Here is a 14,517-nt window from a genome sequence, read left to right as displayed (position 1 = left end):
TATTTCTTTCCTTTGTTGCCATTCAGTTGATAAAATAAATTTATTTATTTTACTCTTTGACTAGCTAACTTTATTCTTCAATTCTGTCATTTTTCCATTTTTTGGTCTTGGCACACATTTAAGTGTTCATCTATTCCCTAATTTCCCCACATTTAATGTTTTCCTGACAACATTTCCAATTTTATGCATGAATGATAAGGAGATGAGCGTGTCCAGAGAAGAAACTGGACCATGGTTTGTACAGGTGTGGTAGTTAACTAGCTTAGTCAACATGATACAACGACAACAGCCATTGCAGGTAATGTTTATCATCTATATGCTGCATACTGCTGTAGTATTATTGCTAAACATTTAGCCGGCAAGCTAATGCTAATTAGAAGTTCACAGACACCATTCTTCTTTCCTCATATCAGAGAATAGACAGTAACTTTCTTTATTGCCACAAACATTTTCTACGCTGTATTTCATGCATTGAAGGAAAATAACACACCTCAGACACCGGGTATAAGCAAGCATAGACAACACATCACAGTCTGCTAGCCAGACAAAAGACACTGAGTCATAAAAGTGCAATGGAAATGGAAATTACATTCAGGATTATTTGGTGCAGAGGGAATTCACCCATTTTTCTGATACAAATGAAGATGCATCAAAGCAGTTTGATGTTGCTCCTGGTTTCAGCGTGGAATTGGATGTTTAACTATTGATGCTTCCTCCTTTCTGAACCTTGCCCTCTTTATCAATACCCTTAGCTATTACAAGAACATAAACCCTTCTAATCACTAACTTGCTCACCCCCACCCTACAAGGGAAACACCAGAAACCCAGAGAAAGTGGAGTACTTCCACCCTCCCATCAGGTTCCCCCTCTCCAGTTTGAGGTAAGCCTTGTCGCCTCTCTCCATCAACACCAGCCCTGCATTGGTGGCAGCTTCCCTGGTCACGTCCTGATCACCTGCGAAGGCCGAGATCACTGGCCAGCCGTTGAGAACCAGACTCACCTGGAAAAAAAGGGAGACTTGAATGAAACCCTGTATTTTCAAAATGTCAGCTTTTCTGGATGTTGTTTAGCTTGACAACCAGATATTTTTCAGTTCATCTACTTTGTTGTGAAAGGTTTCATATGCCATCCAAGGAGGGTTGAATCAAGGGCAACTGACTTGGTTGTAGATACTTGAAGATGTTTCGCTTCTCATCCAAGGGGCTTCTTCAGTTCTAACTGACTGGTGGGGAGTCCCAGGTATTTAACCTCTGTGGGGTCATTATCAAGGTCATTGATACCACTTGTTTTGTTAGTGCTCCTGGCTGTTGTAATGACAGTCGTTAAGGTCTGTGGACTCACTTGAGGCCAAGTGTAAATGACAGTCGCTGGAGTTGTCACGAGGCCAAATATGAATAGCTGTTAAATCTCCTGGGAAGGGATGAAAGGACAGCATTGTAGGTGGGGGATAAGTGGTGTCGTAAACCTCCTCCCCCTGTTGAGAGATGGTTTCTCTAATTTGACGTATATGGCCTCCTTCATTCCTGTTTCAAACCATCTGTCCTCTCTATCCAAAATAGGACAGGATAAACTCAACAGGGGAGGAGGTCAACGACACCATTTATCCCCCACCTCTCGATTCAATCCTCCTTGGATAACCGTGACCTGGATGACTGAGAATCTTCACAGACGTTTCATATGCCACTTGGCGAGAGAATATTTGGATTAAATTAAATGTTGACAATTAAATGTTTTGTGTTGCTGTCAACGCCTTAACAGCTCAACGGGAGAGGAAGCTAATACAGTAAATGCTTGAAACAAGTCAAAGTAAAAAAAAAAAACAGCTTTACTAAAAGTGGAATTGCTTTGAAAGTGGTTCTTCTTACTTGTATTGTCTGCCGGTTGTATACTTTGACCACGTGAAAGCTGAAACTGTAGACTCCTTTTCTGGGAGCCACAAAGATACTCCTCGCTGGGTCAAAATGGCCGCCAACGTTTACTAAGATCTGAAAAGGAAAAAAAGAAAAAGAGAGAGAAGTAGTACAATCAGGCCTTGAGTCAAGCTTCTAATAGTCCATTCAATTTTTTAATATTTGATCAAAAATATGTAATTCGAGGAAGGTTTGTGATATTTGTTGAGCCACAATTATGTTTTTTCATCAAATTTTTCATCATCAAGCACTTAAATCCTGCCCACTCTCTTTGACGCTAATTTGAAGAACAAGAAAATGAGGATGTGAAAAAAGTGTTCTAGCAGGACTTTTGAAAGAAGATGCAGTACACCCACTGCAAGACACAAACCACTCTGAAAACCAATAGAAAAGAGAATGACGTATAAACCAGACCGAACATGACATATAAGGACTCGTCATGTCTGGTCTGGTTTGTACATCTCTTTTTTCATTATTGGTTTTCAGTCACAGTTCCTAGAAATTGCATTCATTACTCAGCATTACTGCTTAGTATCATTATTATGCAATACTTCCAGGCTAACAAATTAATATGAGACATGCAGCTTGGTGTTTGTGGCCCTGTTGATGATGATAATTTAGATACCGATAATGACTCAGGTTATAATGTTTGCTGCCAGTAATGCAGTGTGCCTTCTGTGTTTATAGTGTGATCAGTGACTGGGGAGTCAATGGGAATAGATCCTGTTTATTTGCAGTATTTGCAGGCAGTATTATCATAGATCCAGTTATGATTGCAGGAGGCGAAAACACAGAACAAAGACAAACAACTTAAATTGAGCTCACTATTTAATATGTAGAAAATGGGGGAGCTACAAATTACACTATACATTTTGGTCTGGGACTTCATTTTATGATTTGGACCCTTAGTGTCAAAGTTCCTGAATTAAATGATGGTATCTTAATATGTTTGTCATCTCTAGTCTTTTATTCACTTTTTATCACTGCATTTTCACAACTAGTGTCACACTACTGTTGTCCCTTATAATGTGATGTTATGTGAGTCCATGTTGCCTTTTGTCTTGAGTACATCCTAAAAGCTGTGGACTGCTTATTCTTGGGATTCAGTTGTCCACATTTGGTGCTTGTGTTGTGATATTTCGTCAGACAATGAACTCTTGTCCCCATTTTGTTAAATGGTTGATGATCTGTGAAAGCACCACGGACAACTATATAAAGAAGTCTAGGACTTTACTGTTCGGTCCCTGAAAAGCCTACCTAAACCTAAACCTAAAGTTTCAATGAAGGGGAATCTTAATGCTACAGCATGCTTCCAACAAAATCTTGTGAACCATCCCAGAAGAGTACGCACCATGTCTGGGTCTCCACATACCTTTGGCAATGTAGTGTATGTTTAAATGGGTAACTTGAGTTAAGATTATATGTAATTAGCTTTGTAGAAATCATGCTTTTTGTCCAGAAAACATCCACTGAGACTCCACTGAGCTCAACATCAATCAGTTACAAAGATTTCATAACTCTTTCTCTCCTGAACTTCATGAACTATTTAAACTATGCATTGCTGATATAAAATGAAACACCATTCCTTGGCTGCATAATGTTTTTTGTACCTCCAATATATTCAGGAACCCACTTAACTAACATCTCTAGTAGGCGTCCTCGTTTTTGTTTTGTTTTTACAATCAGAAACATAAATCCAATCACAGACCAGTACAGCAATTGGAGTGTTCATCCAATCTGGCGCAGAAGAGGTAAAATATTTTGTTTCTTCTGGGATGCTCTGCAAGTGGTTAGACGTGTATGAACTCTCTGTGAACTCAACTTTTAAACTTTTTTTTTGCAAAGCCAACTGACTTTTTTTCTTGGATTAACCAAAATGCCAAGACGGGAACAAAAGACTGAAGCAATGCTGAGTTCAAATTTATTTTCATCAATTCCCACTGAGCACTGCTAGATTGGGCTGTCTTTGTGAAGCTAAGGTTCATCTGGACATCATCCAGATAATAAGCTGCTGAATCCTTGTTACCAATAAACAAGAAGCATATTAGCACAAATACTACTGAAACCCACCTGGTCAAAGTAGATTGTCATGGTGCGGTTGCTCATCTCTGAGGGTTCATGGTTGGTGTTACGGATGGCTGAAAAGGCCACCCGACCAGTTCCTGACCTTACCGACATGCCCAGAGCATTACCCGCTGGCTCTGCTGTGGGGTTGGAGTCGCACACCACCAGACACTTTCCCTCCAACACGATTGGCTCTGTGTCATTCTGGCAACTGACCTCTGATGGCCCCCAATGGATGAGAAGCAGCAGTCCAACGAAAAAGACAGAGCGGGGAGCAGAGTAGAGTGAAGCGGGAGGAGATGGATAGGGCATAGTTCCAAATGAGGACGAGCTTTGAGACCTGTTAGGTCTTCGTTGGTGTTTTCACTCCCCCCACACTGAGGAAGATCCTCAGAAACAGTATGGCCACCACAAATCTTCAGCGAGAACGTGAAGATGTGGTTGGAGCGCACCTCACTTTAGCAACAGGGTCATAATTTCATCTGAAAAGAACACATCAACCAAGGATTTCTCGCATCCCGTGGGACATGAATCCTCAACTAACAGTTCTGCCAAGACTGGGTGGAGATGGCGTCTCTTCGGAGAGGGCTATTAGTTGGCACCAAGATGGTGGCCTCCCATAACAGCAGACAGGAAGTCCTTATATGGACAGTAAAGATGGAGGCTATTGAGCTCCTCAGATCACAGTGAGAATGCCCATCAGCTAGTTGGATACTGACAAAGAAGTCCAAATCATTTGGCTGTCAATGTTTCAGGCCTGTTTGACTAGAAGAGAAATAAAAGCACAATTTTGCACATGACAATTTCACATATTTTATGTATGTGATATTCTACTATCTGCATCATATTTTAAATTTAGAATTTATGGTTAATACAACCATATATTGACTTTATTAATATTTAACCAAATAATTTTTCAGTATTAGCAAAGACCACAATCTTTCCTTAACCTTAATCAAGTGCTGTGAGTGCCTAAACATAACCATTAAAATATTTAATAATGCTTAAGTTGCAGTGAGCAGGAAAACAAAGGAAAACAAATGATATGTCAGTGATTGTCTTGCAAAAATGTTAAGTGCACATTTACAGATATGTTAATTAAAACCTTTTTCTAATAATGCTGATTAAAAAAACCCAAATTTGGGCAGCATTATGTTTCTGTCAAAATGTATTTGCTGGTGCAAAACAGGATAACGTAAATTTAATTTCTGGGAGACAGGGTTAGATAAATACAGTACTATAGAAGCCCCCACTTGACCGAATAAGTTCCTGTTTTACATAATTCATCTTATTCAAGCTCAAAATATGTATGTGTGCATATTTTTGCTATTCTATGCATGTAATACATGTATAAGTATGTATCTATTTCATGCAAGGTTATTATCTAAATTAAAACTGAATTAAAATCAGACAAAAAAGGGCAACAAAATACACAATCTCCAGCATCTCCAACTTCCTGGTGGCACATTTCTGCCACAAATCTTCACTGTATAAATATCAATGTGTTTATTACATTGGTCACCTGTGGAAATTCTTTAAACTTGCATCGTGGCTTTAGGTATATTTTAAAAATCACATCACACCAATATATTTGGCTGTCCAGCAATGTTAAAATCTACGGTGCTGTAACATGAAACGGCCCAGATCACATAAGACAGGAGAAATCCAACATCCAATAACATATATAAGTGGATGGCAATAAAAAATACAAGAAAAATTATTTGAAGAAGAAAAGTGATGAGGTAATGCTTTGGCCAGGAAGAGGCCCTGAGTGCTGCCAGCTGGACTCAATAGGGGGGATAGTGGACTATCACAATCCCACCACCGAGAGGCCATCTGTGGGTAAATACTCCCCCTCTTTCCCCCCCTGCACGTTTCCAATTGAATCCCTGTTTCTGTTCTTGCATTCCTTTACATAAACACACACACATAGAGTACTGCAAACACATATTCCAGCTCTGTCTTAAAGTACACCCACATTATTTGAGAACACTATTACCAATTGCCAAAAGTCACACAGCAGTTGTTTCATACTTTGATTAATGATAAAACATCTGTTCAGCGTAGTGAAACTGGAAGACTTCATTAAACATTACTAAAGATATTGCATCATTCTGCAAAGTCAGACGACTAACCACAAGTAGCGCTTCAATATCACACCCAACAATAAATAGAACAAGCATTTTCAAGAAAAACTACCCTTGCAACTTGTATACAGTAAGTATGTCATGAACAAAATTTAGAAGAAAAGTGAAAAACACCCACCTCTCACTCTTAGCTTTGGCTCTGCAGTGAGATACAGTAACCAGCTTGCCTCAGTAAAGTTAGAGCATCCCAACAGCCCGGTTCTCCCCTTACCTGCAGCTTTATCTCTGCTTCTCTCCCTCTCTTTTCCCCATCTCTCTTCCTCTATCTCTCTGTTCCAGGAAACCCCAGTGTTTGAGCAGACGTTTAATTACATCACGAGCATTGCGGCCCTTCTGTTCTCACGTCTCCTCGACCCCCTACCCGTTCCCCCCCCCCCCCCCCTTCCTCCTCCTCTCTTTTAACTCAGATCACACATCGGATGCCGGAAATGAAAGACTTTATCCCAAACTGCTATGTATCCGTTCTATGGGGAAAAAATCTGTCATTTCTGACAAAAACATCCCTTTCATGCAGGTTTAGAAAAACAAAACAAACGATTTGGCAAAGCTGTTATGTTCTGAGGTGTCAAATAAAATTTTTCACAGAATTTATCTCATTAAACTGGAGAAAGAATTTGTGACATCCACCACTTCATATCACATCCCAGAATGGGGCGAATTCATTGGGTTTTAGAAAGATATGTAGCTGGATATCATCTGCATGGAAATTAACAACATCAACTGAGAAGAGCAATGGGCCTAGTATTGACCCCTGAGGAACTCCAGGGGTACAGCTTGCACAGAAAGAAAAGACCTAACAAAGTACAACTCAATATGTTTAGTCACAAATGTAGGATTGAAAACATGGGAGTGCAGACTGTGATTGATGGTAGACCAACAAGCTATGGGAAGATGTCCATGGAGGAGAGAAATCCACTTTTATATGACCCTTCTCTACCAGATTCCAAGGACATGGACAAAAGAAATGCAGATTGGCACAAAGTAGTGCAAACTGTCAGAGAAAGCGGTGAGTTATTTATTTACTTGTTTATTGCTAAGAAATGTTAACAAGCTAAAAACTTGTTGACATTATGAAGTAAACATCTCCACGTTCTTGCCAGCAGGTGTTGACATGCCCATAGTGACAATGGAGAAGTGGCGAAGGCGATGTTGTGTGAATTATTCGCTTCTAGTGGGTCTTCACTGTAAGGGTTTTCAACAGCTGTGAGACTACAGCATGCTTTAGGCTAGAAGTGAAAGAGCCAGTGGAAAGAGTGCTATTTATAATGAAGAGAATAGGTTTCCATGGCTGTTGGGCTGATTGGGATCATGTCATTTGTGCAAGAAGTGAATCAAATCTAATCTATAGTTTCCTTTTAGATAAGAGAGAGAGATCCAAATTGTTCAGCACTGGAAGGGAAGGGTAAAATGAACAGACAAAAGTGTGGTCTCTAGGGAGGTTTACTGTCATACACTCAACATTTTTTATTTTAAAAAGGTGGAAAAAATGCATACATACATCCCATCAGATGATGGGTGAATTACAGGGACTAAAAATGCTCTCAGTGTTTTGTTGCTGTTACCAGCAATGTCAAAGGAATAGGTGAGTCTTTAGAGGTGTGTACTGTTTTAATTGTTTGATCTGAAAACCAGTTTTTACACAATAAGAAACCATCATCTGATAACATAATTACTGCTCAGAAATGAGCAGGCTCACACCCAGTCATATGGGTATGAATTTTAAACACTGAATAAAGTTCATATAAATTTTAGAGTCATGACATGGTAACATTTTGTAAAGATTCTTTTGAATAATAAAACAGTGAAAAATTCTAAATTCTAAAAAGCAAACAATTCATGTTGTCTTACTGCCATGTTGTAGACAGTGAAAACATGTGCCTCATGTCTTCCACAGAGCGTAAATTTCGGCCTGTTGCAGGTCAATGTTGGTCAAATACTATTATACAATAAATGTAAAAAAAAAAGGTGGCTCAACCAAAATGGTCAAAAAATGTTATTGAACAAGAACTTAGATATGTGCTTTTTTGAACATTGGTTTGCAACTCCCTTTCTTTTGACACATCATACAGCTGCCTCAATGAGTACATTCTGTCGTTCTCTGACCCCTACCTCAACAGGACAGATCACTAATGGGGCGATGTTCTTGCCGTTGTCTTGAACACAGGGATTAAAGTATGGGTGGAGAGATTCAGTGAAGGTGCACCCGCTGTACGTATAAATGTGAGTCTTTGCTTCTACATCAAAGAAGGAGACCACACCTTCCTCATAGTCCAGGAAGACGCCCACTTTCTGTGGGGTTTCTTTGAGGTGGAGGGTGATGGAGGGGCTGGTGCAGGCACTCAGGCTACCGCCTTTCCGTCGGCAGATTACCCAGTAACCACTGTCGGGACGCACCTTGATGGCCCCCTTCCTGTTTATAGAGTCTCTGGCAACGCCGAGATCCCAGTCTGTTTTATCATCAACCTGAAACACAACGTCCAGAATATTGAGTCAGACAGGCAGCAATAAAACCAGAGAAAAACAAAACATTCTTAAGAAACACATTTGCTAGGTGCTTTCTCACAATGAAAATGTGTGATGCACTTTTACAGCGTATCACAGTTAGATCAACTGTGCTTGAATTTACTACATGGAGAATGTCTTGTGTGATTTTTAAGCTTTTCTTTTAATATAACATGTTAAATAAGGTATTACTTCAAATGAAAAATAAAAAAAGACCATGAAACAACAAAAGAAACAGCAGAGTAAACTAGCAAAGTCTAGAGAGAGTGTTTAAACTGATGTTAAATACTATTCATTACATCATTACTGTGTATGCAACATGTTTTTTTTTTTTTTTTAAAAAAAAGGCAATTCAGATTAAGACCAACAGTACATGTCACAAGTAATCAAATTCAATATATTTATGCATGAAATAAAAAGGTGGATTTTTGACACAAATGTACTTCCGTATTTGGTTACAATCGCTATTATATGTGCACTAAATGTCAGCACAACCTTTACTTTATCCCCACAAAACATGCCTAAAACTGGTCATAATTACAGTATTAATTGTGATTGGTTGTGCATGTTACTTGTACCTAAAAGTAAAGATAATATGTAGCTTGCTGTGTCTGATCAACCAGTTTAAAGATGTTGGTGTAAAACTATGGTTCCTTTGAAGACCCAATATATTAGATTTTTTTAAGTGTACTGCTGGCTTAAAGTGTGTTTTTATGTTTATTAGCTCCTACCTGAACCACCCAGTAGCGTCTTCCAGATGCAAAGCTTTGTTTCCCCAGGACACAAACACAGGAGTCAAACCGCTGAGGATTGTCTGGGAGTGGAGCCTTCTTCTTCTGGCAGCTGATGCTCACCTGAAGATCATCATCATCATCATTATCATCACTATCATCATCATCATCATAACGCAGAGCTACCAGCTGGTTATTGTTCTCCAAATAAACAATTAAAGCACTTTTAGCTTCACTTCTAATGCCTCCTCACACCTCCATTTTTAAGTCAGTGTCACATTACCACCACCTCTATTACAGTGCAATACAAGCCAGCAGGGGGTGTTTCAGCACAAACACTAAAACAATTTTGGCTCAACACGCTTTCAACCTGCTGCGTCAGAACAAAAGATATCACACAAACTTGAAAAAGATGTCCTTTTCAATGCCATCCCAATCTTAAATGTGAGAAACCCAAACGATCTTGTAATCTCCTTTTAAAAGTGAGTCATTTACACTAATTATTTAGCAATAACACAGTCATGCTTTACCCTTTTTCCATCTGGAGACAGCGCCAGCCAGCCTGAAGCAGTCGCAGGATCCAGAGTGACATCAACTAGAGAAATAGAAAAGAAAAACAATTTTGAGTACTCAAAAGGGGCTCTGATCAATTTAAACATATTTACTGAAATAAGCAATTGGATGTCTGATCGAGCGCTTACCTGCGTATTGATTCATCTTGTCTGCTTCTGTAAAAAGGGAGAAAAAAAGGGTTATTTTCATGTATTGATTTCACAAGAGTCTCTTAAATCTTTGGTCATTCTGTGAATCAATCAAAGGATTACTGACCTGCTGCATACAGTGAGTTTGCAAGCTCCTGGCTGATGTCCACAAGCTTAGCTATGCCTCTCCTCACTGTCCCCATGCAATTATCTGAGTGGACTGGGACCTCAGACCAGTCCCTGGTAGATGGGAGTCTACTTAGAGATGGGAAGCTCTAGAATAGAAAAGGACATGTACTCTTGAGTACTGTTTTGGTATGTTTCCACAGTAAAGAAATACTGAAGTGTAGTTCATATATCTAACCTGTAGGAGGTGAAGAGGGTTCTGGGTGAGCTCCAGGTGGTGCAGCTCGCTGCTTCTCGTCTGCAGGTCATTGATTTCTTGCTCCAGCTCATCGAGCAGCTCCTTAGCTCTAGTCTCAGCTTCTTCCTGCTTCTGCTTGAGCTCCTCGACAAGCCCGGCCTGGTGTCTCTGAATGGTGCTTATCAGCATGCTGCAGACCTGAACGCTGCTTTGAATCTCTTTCTCTGTGATTTTCTGTTGAATGAAGTGACAGAATGTGTAAACTTACAGGTAAAAACAGACCAACCTGACTAATTAAATCTTTCTAAGTATGCTTCCATGCAAAGCTTACTTTGCTTAGATCCATTGAATGTTTGATTTCTTCCACTTTTTTCAGTCTGGCCTGGACCAGCTGTTGAATGTCGGACTTTGTCTGCCTCAAATGAGTCTGCGAAAGCCAGGAAAGATTTGGGTTTTTAAGACAAGAATTGTACGAAAACTTGTAAGAAATTGTTTACTGGCTTCAGGGAGAAATACGCTACTTGCGAGTTTATTTCCTTGCTTAAAAAAATACAAAATACATAAACAAATTTGTCTAGATCAATAAAATAAACTCCTCCTCACCTTGATCCTCTTGCTCTCCTTCTCCATGGGAACGATCTTGTGCTGTTTGTGGTCCCTCTTTGTGCATTCCACACACACGGGTATCTGGTCTGTCTTGCAAAACATCTCCAGAGGCTTGTTGTGATTTCTGCAAAGGTGACTGGTGGCGAAGGTAGCCGGATCCGTCAGCCGGTGTCTCTGCAGGGCTGGATCCCTCAGGTGAGACATGAGGTGAGTTTCACAGTAAGACAACTGGCAGACGAGACACGACTTTGCCGCTGTCAACTTGTTTTCGTGACAGATATCACAAAGAACATCGTCAGCCTTTGAAAGTTGTTTTGGGGAATGTTCCCCACTTCCTAGTCGCACCGCAACGTCAACATCCTCCTCTTGCTTTAGTGTGGGTGACAGAGACCTTTTGATTTGAATTAAATTCAGTTAAATTTCAATTTAATTCAAATAATTTGCTCTAAATTAAATGGCTTACACGAATTTGAAAGATAAACGTTATTGAGATAATAAATATAACAAACCTTTTAAAGAATTCAATGATATCAGCAAAGTTCCGGTTGATCCTGAGGTCTGGACGACCTCGAAACGTCTCTTTGCACAGCGGACACTCCGACTTGTCCTTCGTATCCCAGAAGTGTTCAATACAGTCCAGACAGAAGTTGTGTCCACATGGGATGGAGACGGGGTCGGTGTAGATATCCAGACAGATGCAGCAATGGAACTGCTTCTCAAACGGCTTGGAGGCCATGTTCCTGACTGGAAAATTAGATTATTTTACTCAAACATGCTCAGAGGTCATGTATGCACAAATTACATGTCATGTATGGAAGGAATTTTTGCTTCTAAAAGAAGGGTTGAACATGACACAAATAGTGTTTTTCTCCTCCCACGCAGGTAAAGGTGTAGTTCAAATGTTTGCTTGACTTCTTGCGAAAGCCATAAACCCATATCTAAAAATCTGACAGAGCAGGAATTTTGTTCACCCTGTTAAACTAGTGGTGTGTTTTCAGTCCAGCCAAAAATAGTTTCTACTCATTGCAACATTACATCTGATGTTGCACGTCTACATTTATTCAGGAGAACTGGTGAAAGCTTTTAGTTTAATGTCAAGCTGGGCTAAAAACCTACTGACTCTTGGGTCATAAATCTAATCACATAAAAATATTACAATAAACTGAAAATGTGAGAAAAAATGTCTATTTGAGGAGTTTTCCTGCAATACTTTTAAGCAAACTGATTTATTTGTTCATGTAATGTAATTATATTCTCAGGTAAAACTAGTACTGACATATAACTTTTATAAAACATATATACACTAGTGCTCACTCGCCATATCATTACAACATGAAAAACAATATCCCACTGCTTTGACACACTCAAACACACTGGCCATCAGCCCGTATTACATGCTGAAGTCACTCTAGTCAACACATGTTAATGTTCCTATTAACTTCTGGGCCAGCACACACATGCTGAATGATAATTACACAAAGAAAATAAAGTTTTTCAGGATTGTAGCACATATATGACTCATTGTAATTGAGTAAAAAAATGAAATCTAACACTGAACAATATTAAGTTGCTGTACAACAGGCTGCTAATGAATTGCACTTTGCAATGACATTTATAATTACATAGGATAGATTATAATGTAATGACCAGTTGTTGCCAGACAAGAAATAATAGATCCTATAAATAGCTATAAAATATAATAGACTTACGCTCAGTTACCTTTAATGACACATTAATTACTGTTCTTGTGTTAAGAACAAACAGTAAGTAGATTTTGGTGAAGTTTTGAGAAGTTTTTCAGTTATAAATCTAAATTTGGAGATTAGAATTGAACCATCTCTGTGGCTGCAACGTCTTGCAAATACAGAGGTTTGATTAAATAACGTAAACACTTCATGACAAGGGATGAAATTTGAGGTACCTAAATAACAAGACAACAACAAATACTGCAATTAAAGTGAGCCGAGTTAAGACTGATTGACAAGATGTAGAATTTTTCTCTTGTATTTATGTCTATCATGTCTCTGTTACTAACTCTTTAAATTTAAATCATGATACAGTAATGCTGCATATTGAAATTGTAAATTTACAGACTGGTCCTGTACATTTTAAATAATTGTACAGTTTTTTTTTAAATTCCTATGCACTTGCATGCTCATGCTGATTTGAAAACTTAACTAATTGAGTTACATCTGTGTTGAAGTCCTACTGTCGATAATTAATAATTTTAACAGTAAGCAACATTTTTTTGGTACATTTTCTGAAATAAAGGTGTTTGTCATCAGCTATGAACAGGTTTTAAATTTACAGAATGATGTTAATTGAAGCCTGTGGAGCAGCAGCTTTGCGCTGCATCAATCTCACAGTATAAAAGTTTGTTTTCTTGCAGCAGCAGTTGAATATCAGTAACGTCTCACCTGTGTGGGTTGACATCTCAAGAGTCCTGATCATCCTCATGAGATACTGTGCTGATGCGGCCAACAGTGGTTTTAGACACAAGTCCACAGTCACACCCACTATTAAGCTCCTCCTGACACCATTCAGATATATTTCCTTACATAACCTCAACTGTTCTGGTATTTCTGGTTTTTTCACTTTGCTGTTACTGTATTGCACCACTGAGCTTTAATTATGTGCAACAGTTGATGTTGAAGGATTGAAGGGTTGGGTCTGTGTGACTGCAATACAACACAGAAGCTGCAGAGTGAGCTGTAACTGGAACTGTTTATAAAAAAGTTTGATCCTTGTGTTACGGGAACAACACTATGTCAGTCATTGAGTAACAGCCAGGAACTTGATCAGGATAGAAACCCTTCTAAAATGATGTGAAAATGCCAACAAATAAGCAACTGAAATCTGTACATGTATGTGCACTTCTTCCAATCTATCATGTGATTTGACTGAAATTTAACATAATAAACTATTCTTAAGAATAATATTCCCTTTTACTTGCAGGTAAACAGGAACTTACACACAGAAAACTTTAATTTGTGCAATTTTGTATCTTGAAATGTATCCAGAGTAATGCCCCGACAAAGTGCAGTGGAGGTAACAAGGAGGAGAAGACCAGATTCAAAAATGTGACTAATAAACTCACATTTCTTAATGGGCTAAATGTTAGCAGTTAGAAAGTTTATTGTTTTGTCTTTAGCTAACAAGGTAGTATGTAGTGTTTTTTTTTTTCTCCTGTAGCACTGTGATGCTTTCACATTTCCAATAAGCTGAACCATAGCATCTATCTATCTATCTATCTATCTATCTATCTATCTATCTATCTATCTATCTATCTATCTATCTATCTATCTATCTATCTATCTATCTATCTATCTATTTATCTATCACCAGACTTACCAGACTGTTGTCTTAATCTTATCAAAAATCAAAACTATATATTTCTGACCGGTTTTTAAAGATTTACATCTTTAGTAGGAACAAATGGGTTGTGTCTGAACACCACAGACAGGGTAAGGAGGACAGAAAGAGAAGGACTAA

The 14,517-nt window shown here is 38.8% G+C and overlaps 2 protein-coding genes across 2 annotated transcripts; both read right to left on the bottom strand.

Annotated features, from left to right (window-relative positions):
• Positions 1–446: 446 nt before the first annotated feature.
• On the bottom strand, positions 447–4,723 carry si:dkeyp-74b6.2 (cerebellin-1). The gene is made up of 3 exons (XM_044341566.1): positions 3,981–4,723; positions 1,866–1,985; positions 447–1,000 (listed from the first exon to the last, which is right to left on the bottom strand). The coding sequence occupies exons 1-3, from the start codon at positions 4,284–4,286 to the stop codon at positions 803–805; spliced, it is 624 nt and encodes a 207-aa protein (XP_044197501.1). The 5' UTR covers positions 4,287–4,723; the 3' UTR covers positions 447–802.
• A 3,064-nt stretch (positions 4,724–7,787) lies between these two features.
• Positions 7,788–13,735, bottom strand: LOC122973788 (E3 ubiquitin-protein ligase TRIM39-like). Its single transcript, XM_044341525.1, has 10 exons — positions 13,443–13,735; positions 11,535–11,769; positions 11,023–11,416; positions 10,751–10,846; positions 10,420–10,653; positions 10,183–10,330; positions 10,056–10,082; positions 9,885–9,949; positions 9,355–9,477; positions 7,788–8,584 (listed from the first exon to the last, which is right to left on the bottom strand). The coding sequence occupies exons 1-10, from the start codon at positions 13,480–13,482 to the stop codon at positions 8,183–8,185; spliced, it is 1,764 nt and encodes a 587-aa protein (XP_044197460.1). The 5' UTR covers positions 13,483–13,735; the 3' UTR covers positions 7,788–8,182.
• Positions 13,736–14,517: the final 782 nt, after the last annotated feature.

Source organism: Thunnus albacares, chromosome 22 (assembly GCF_914725855.1).
Source record: "Thunnus albacares chromosome 22, fThuAlb1.1, whole genome shotgun sequence".
Lineage (NCBI taxonomy): Eukaryota > Metazoa > Chordata > Actinopteri > Scombriformes > Scombridae > Thunnus > Thunnus albacares.
Note: the sequence above shows the minus strand (reverse complement) of the source record. Positions and strands in the feature narration are given on the sequence as shown.

Bases quoted from the DNA above. Each gene is read 5' to 3' on its own strand.
- si:dkeyp-74b6.2 (XM_044341566.1), bottom strand. From the start codon at position 4,286: ATGCCCTATCCATCTCCTCCCGCTTCACTCTACTCTGCTCCCCGCTCT. The intron at 1,986-3,980 runs GTGGGTTTCAGT...TTTCCTTTTCAG, and splicing joins TGACAATCTACTTTGACCAG to ATCTTAGTAAACGTTGGCGG. The intron at 1,001-1,865 runs GTAAGAAGAACC...CTTTTTTTCCAG, and splicing joins ACAACCGGCAGACAATACAA to GTGAGTCTGGTTCTCAACGG.
- LOC122973788 (XM_044341525.1), bottom strand. From the start codon at position 13,482: ATGAGGATGATCAGGACTCTTGAGATGTCAACCCACACAG. The intron at 11,417-11,534 runs GTTTGTTATATT...TCAAATCAAAAG, and splicing joins ATCATTGAATTCTTTAAAAG to GTCTCTGTCACCCACACTAA. The intron at 10,654-10,750 runs GTAAGCTTTGCA...TTCATTCAACAG, and splicing joins ATTCAATGGATCTAAGCAAA to AAAATCACAGAGAAAGAGAT.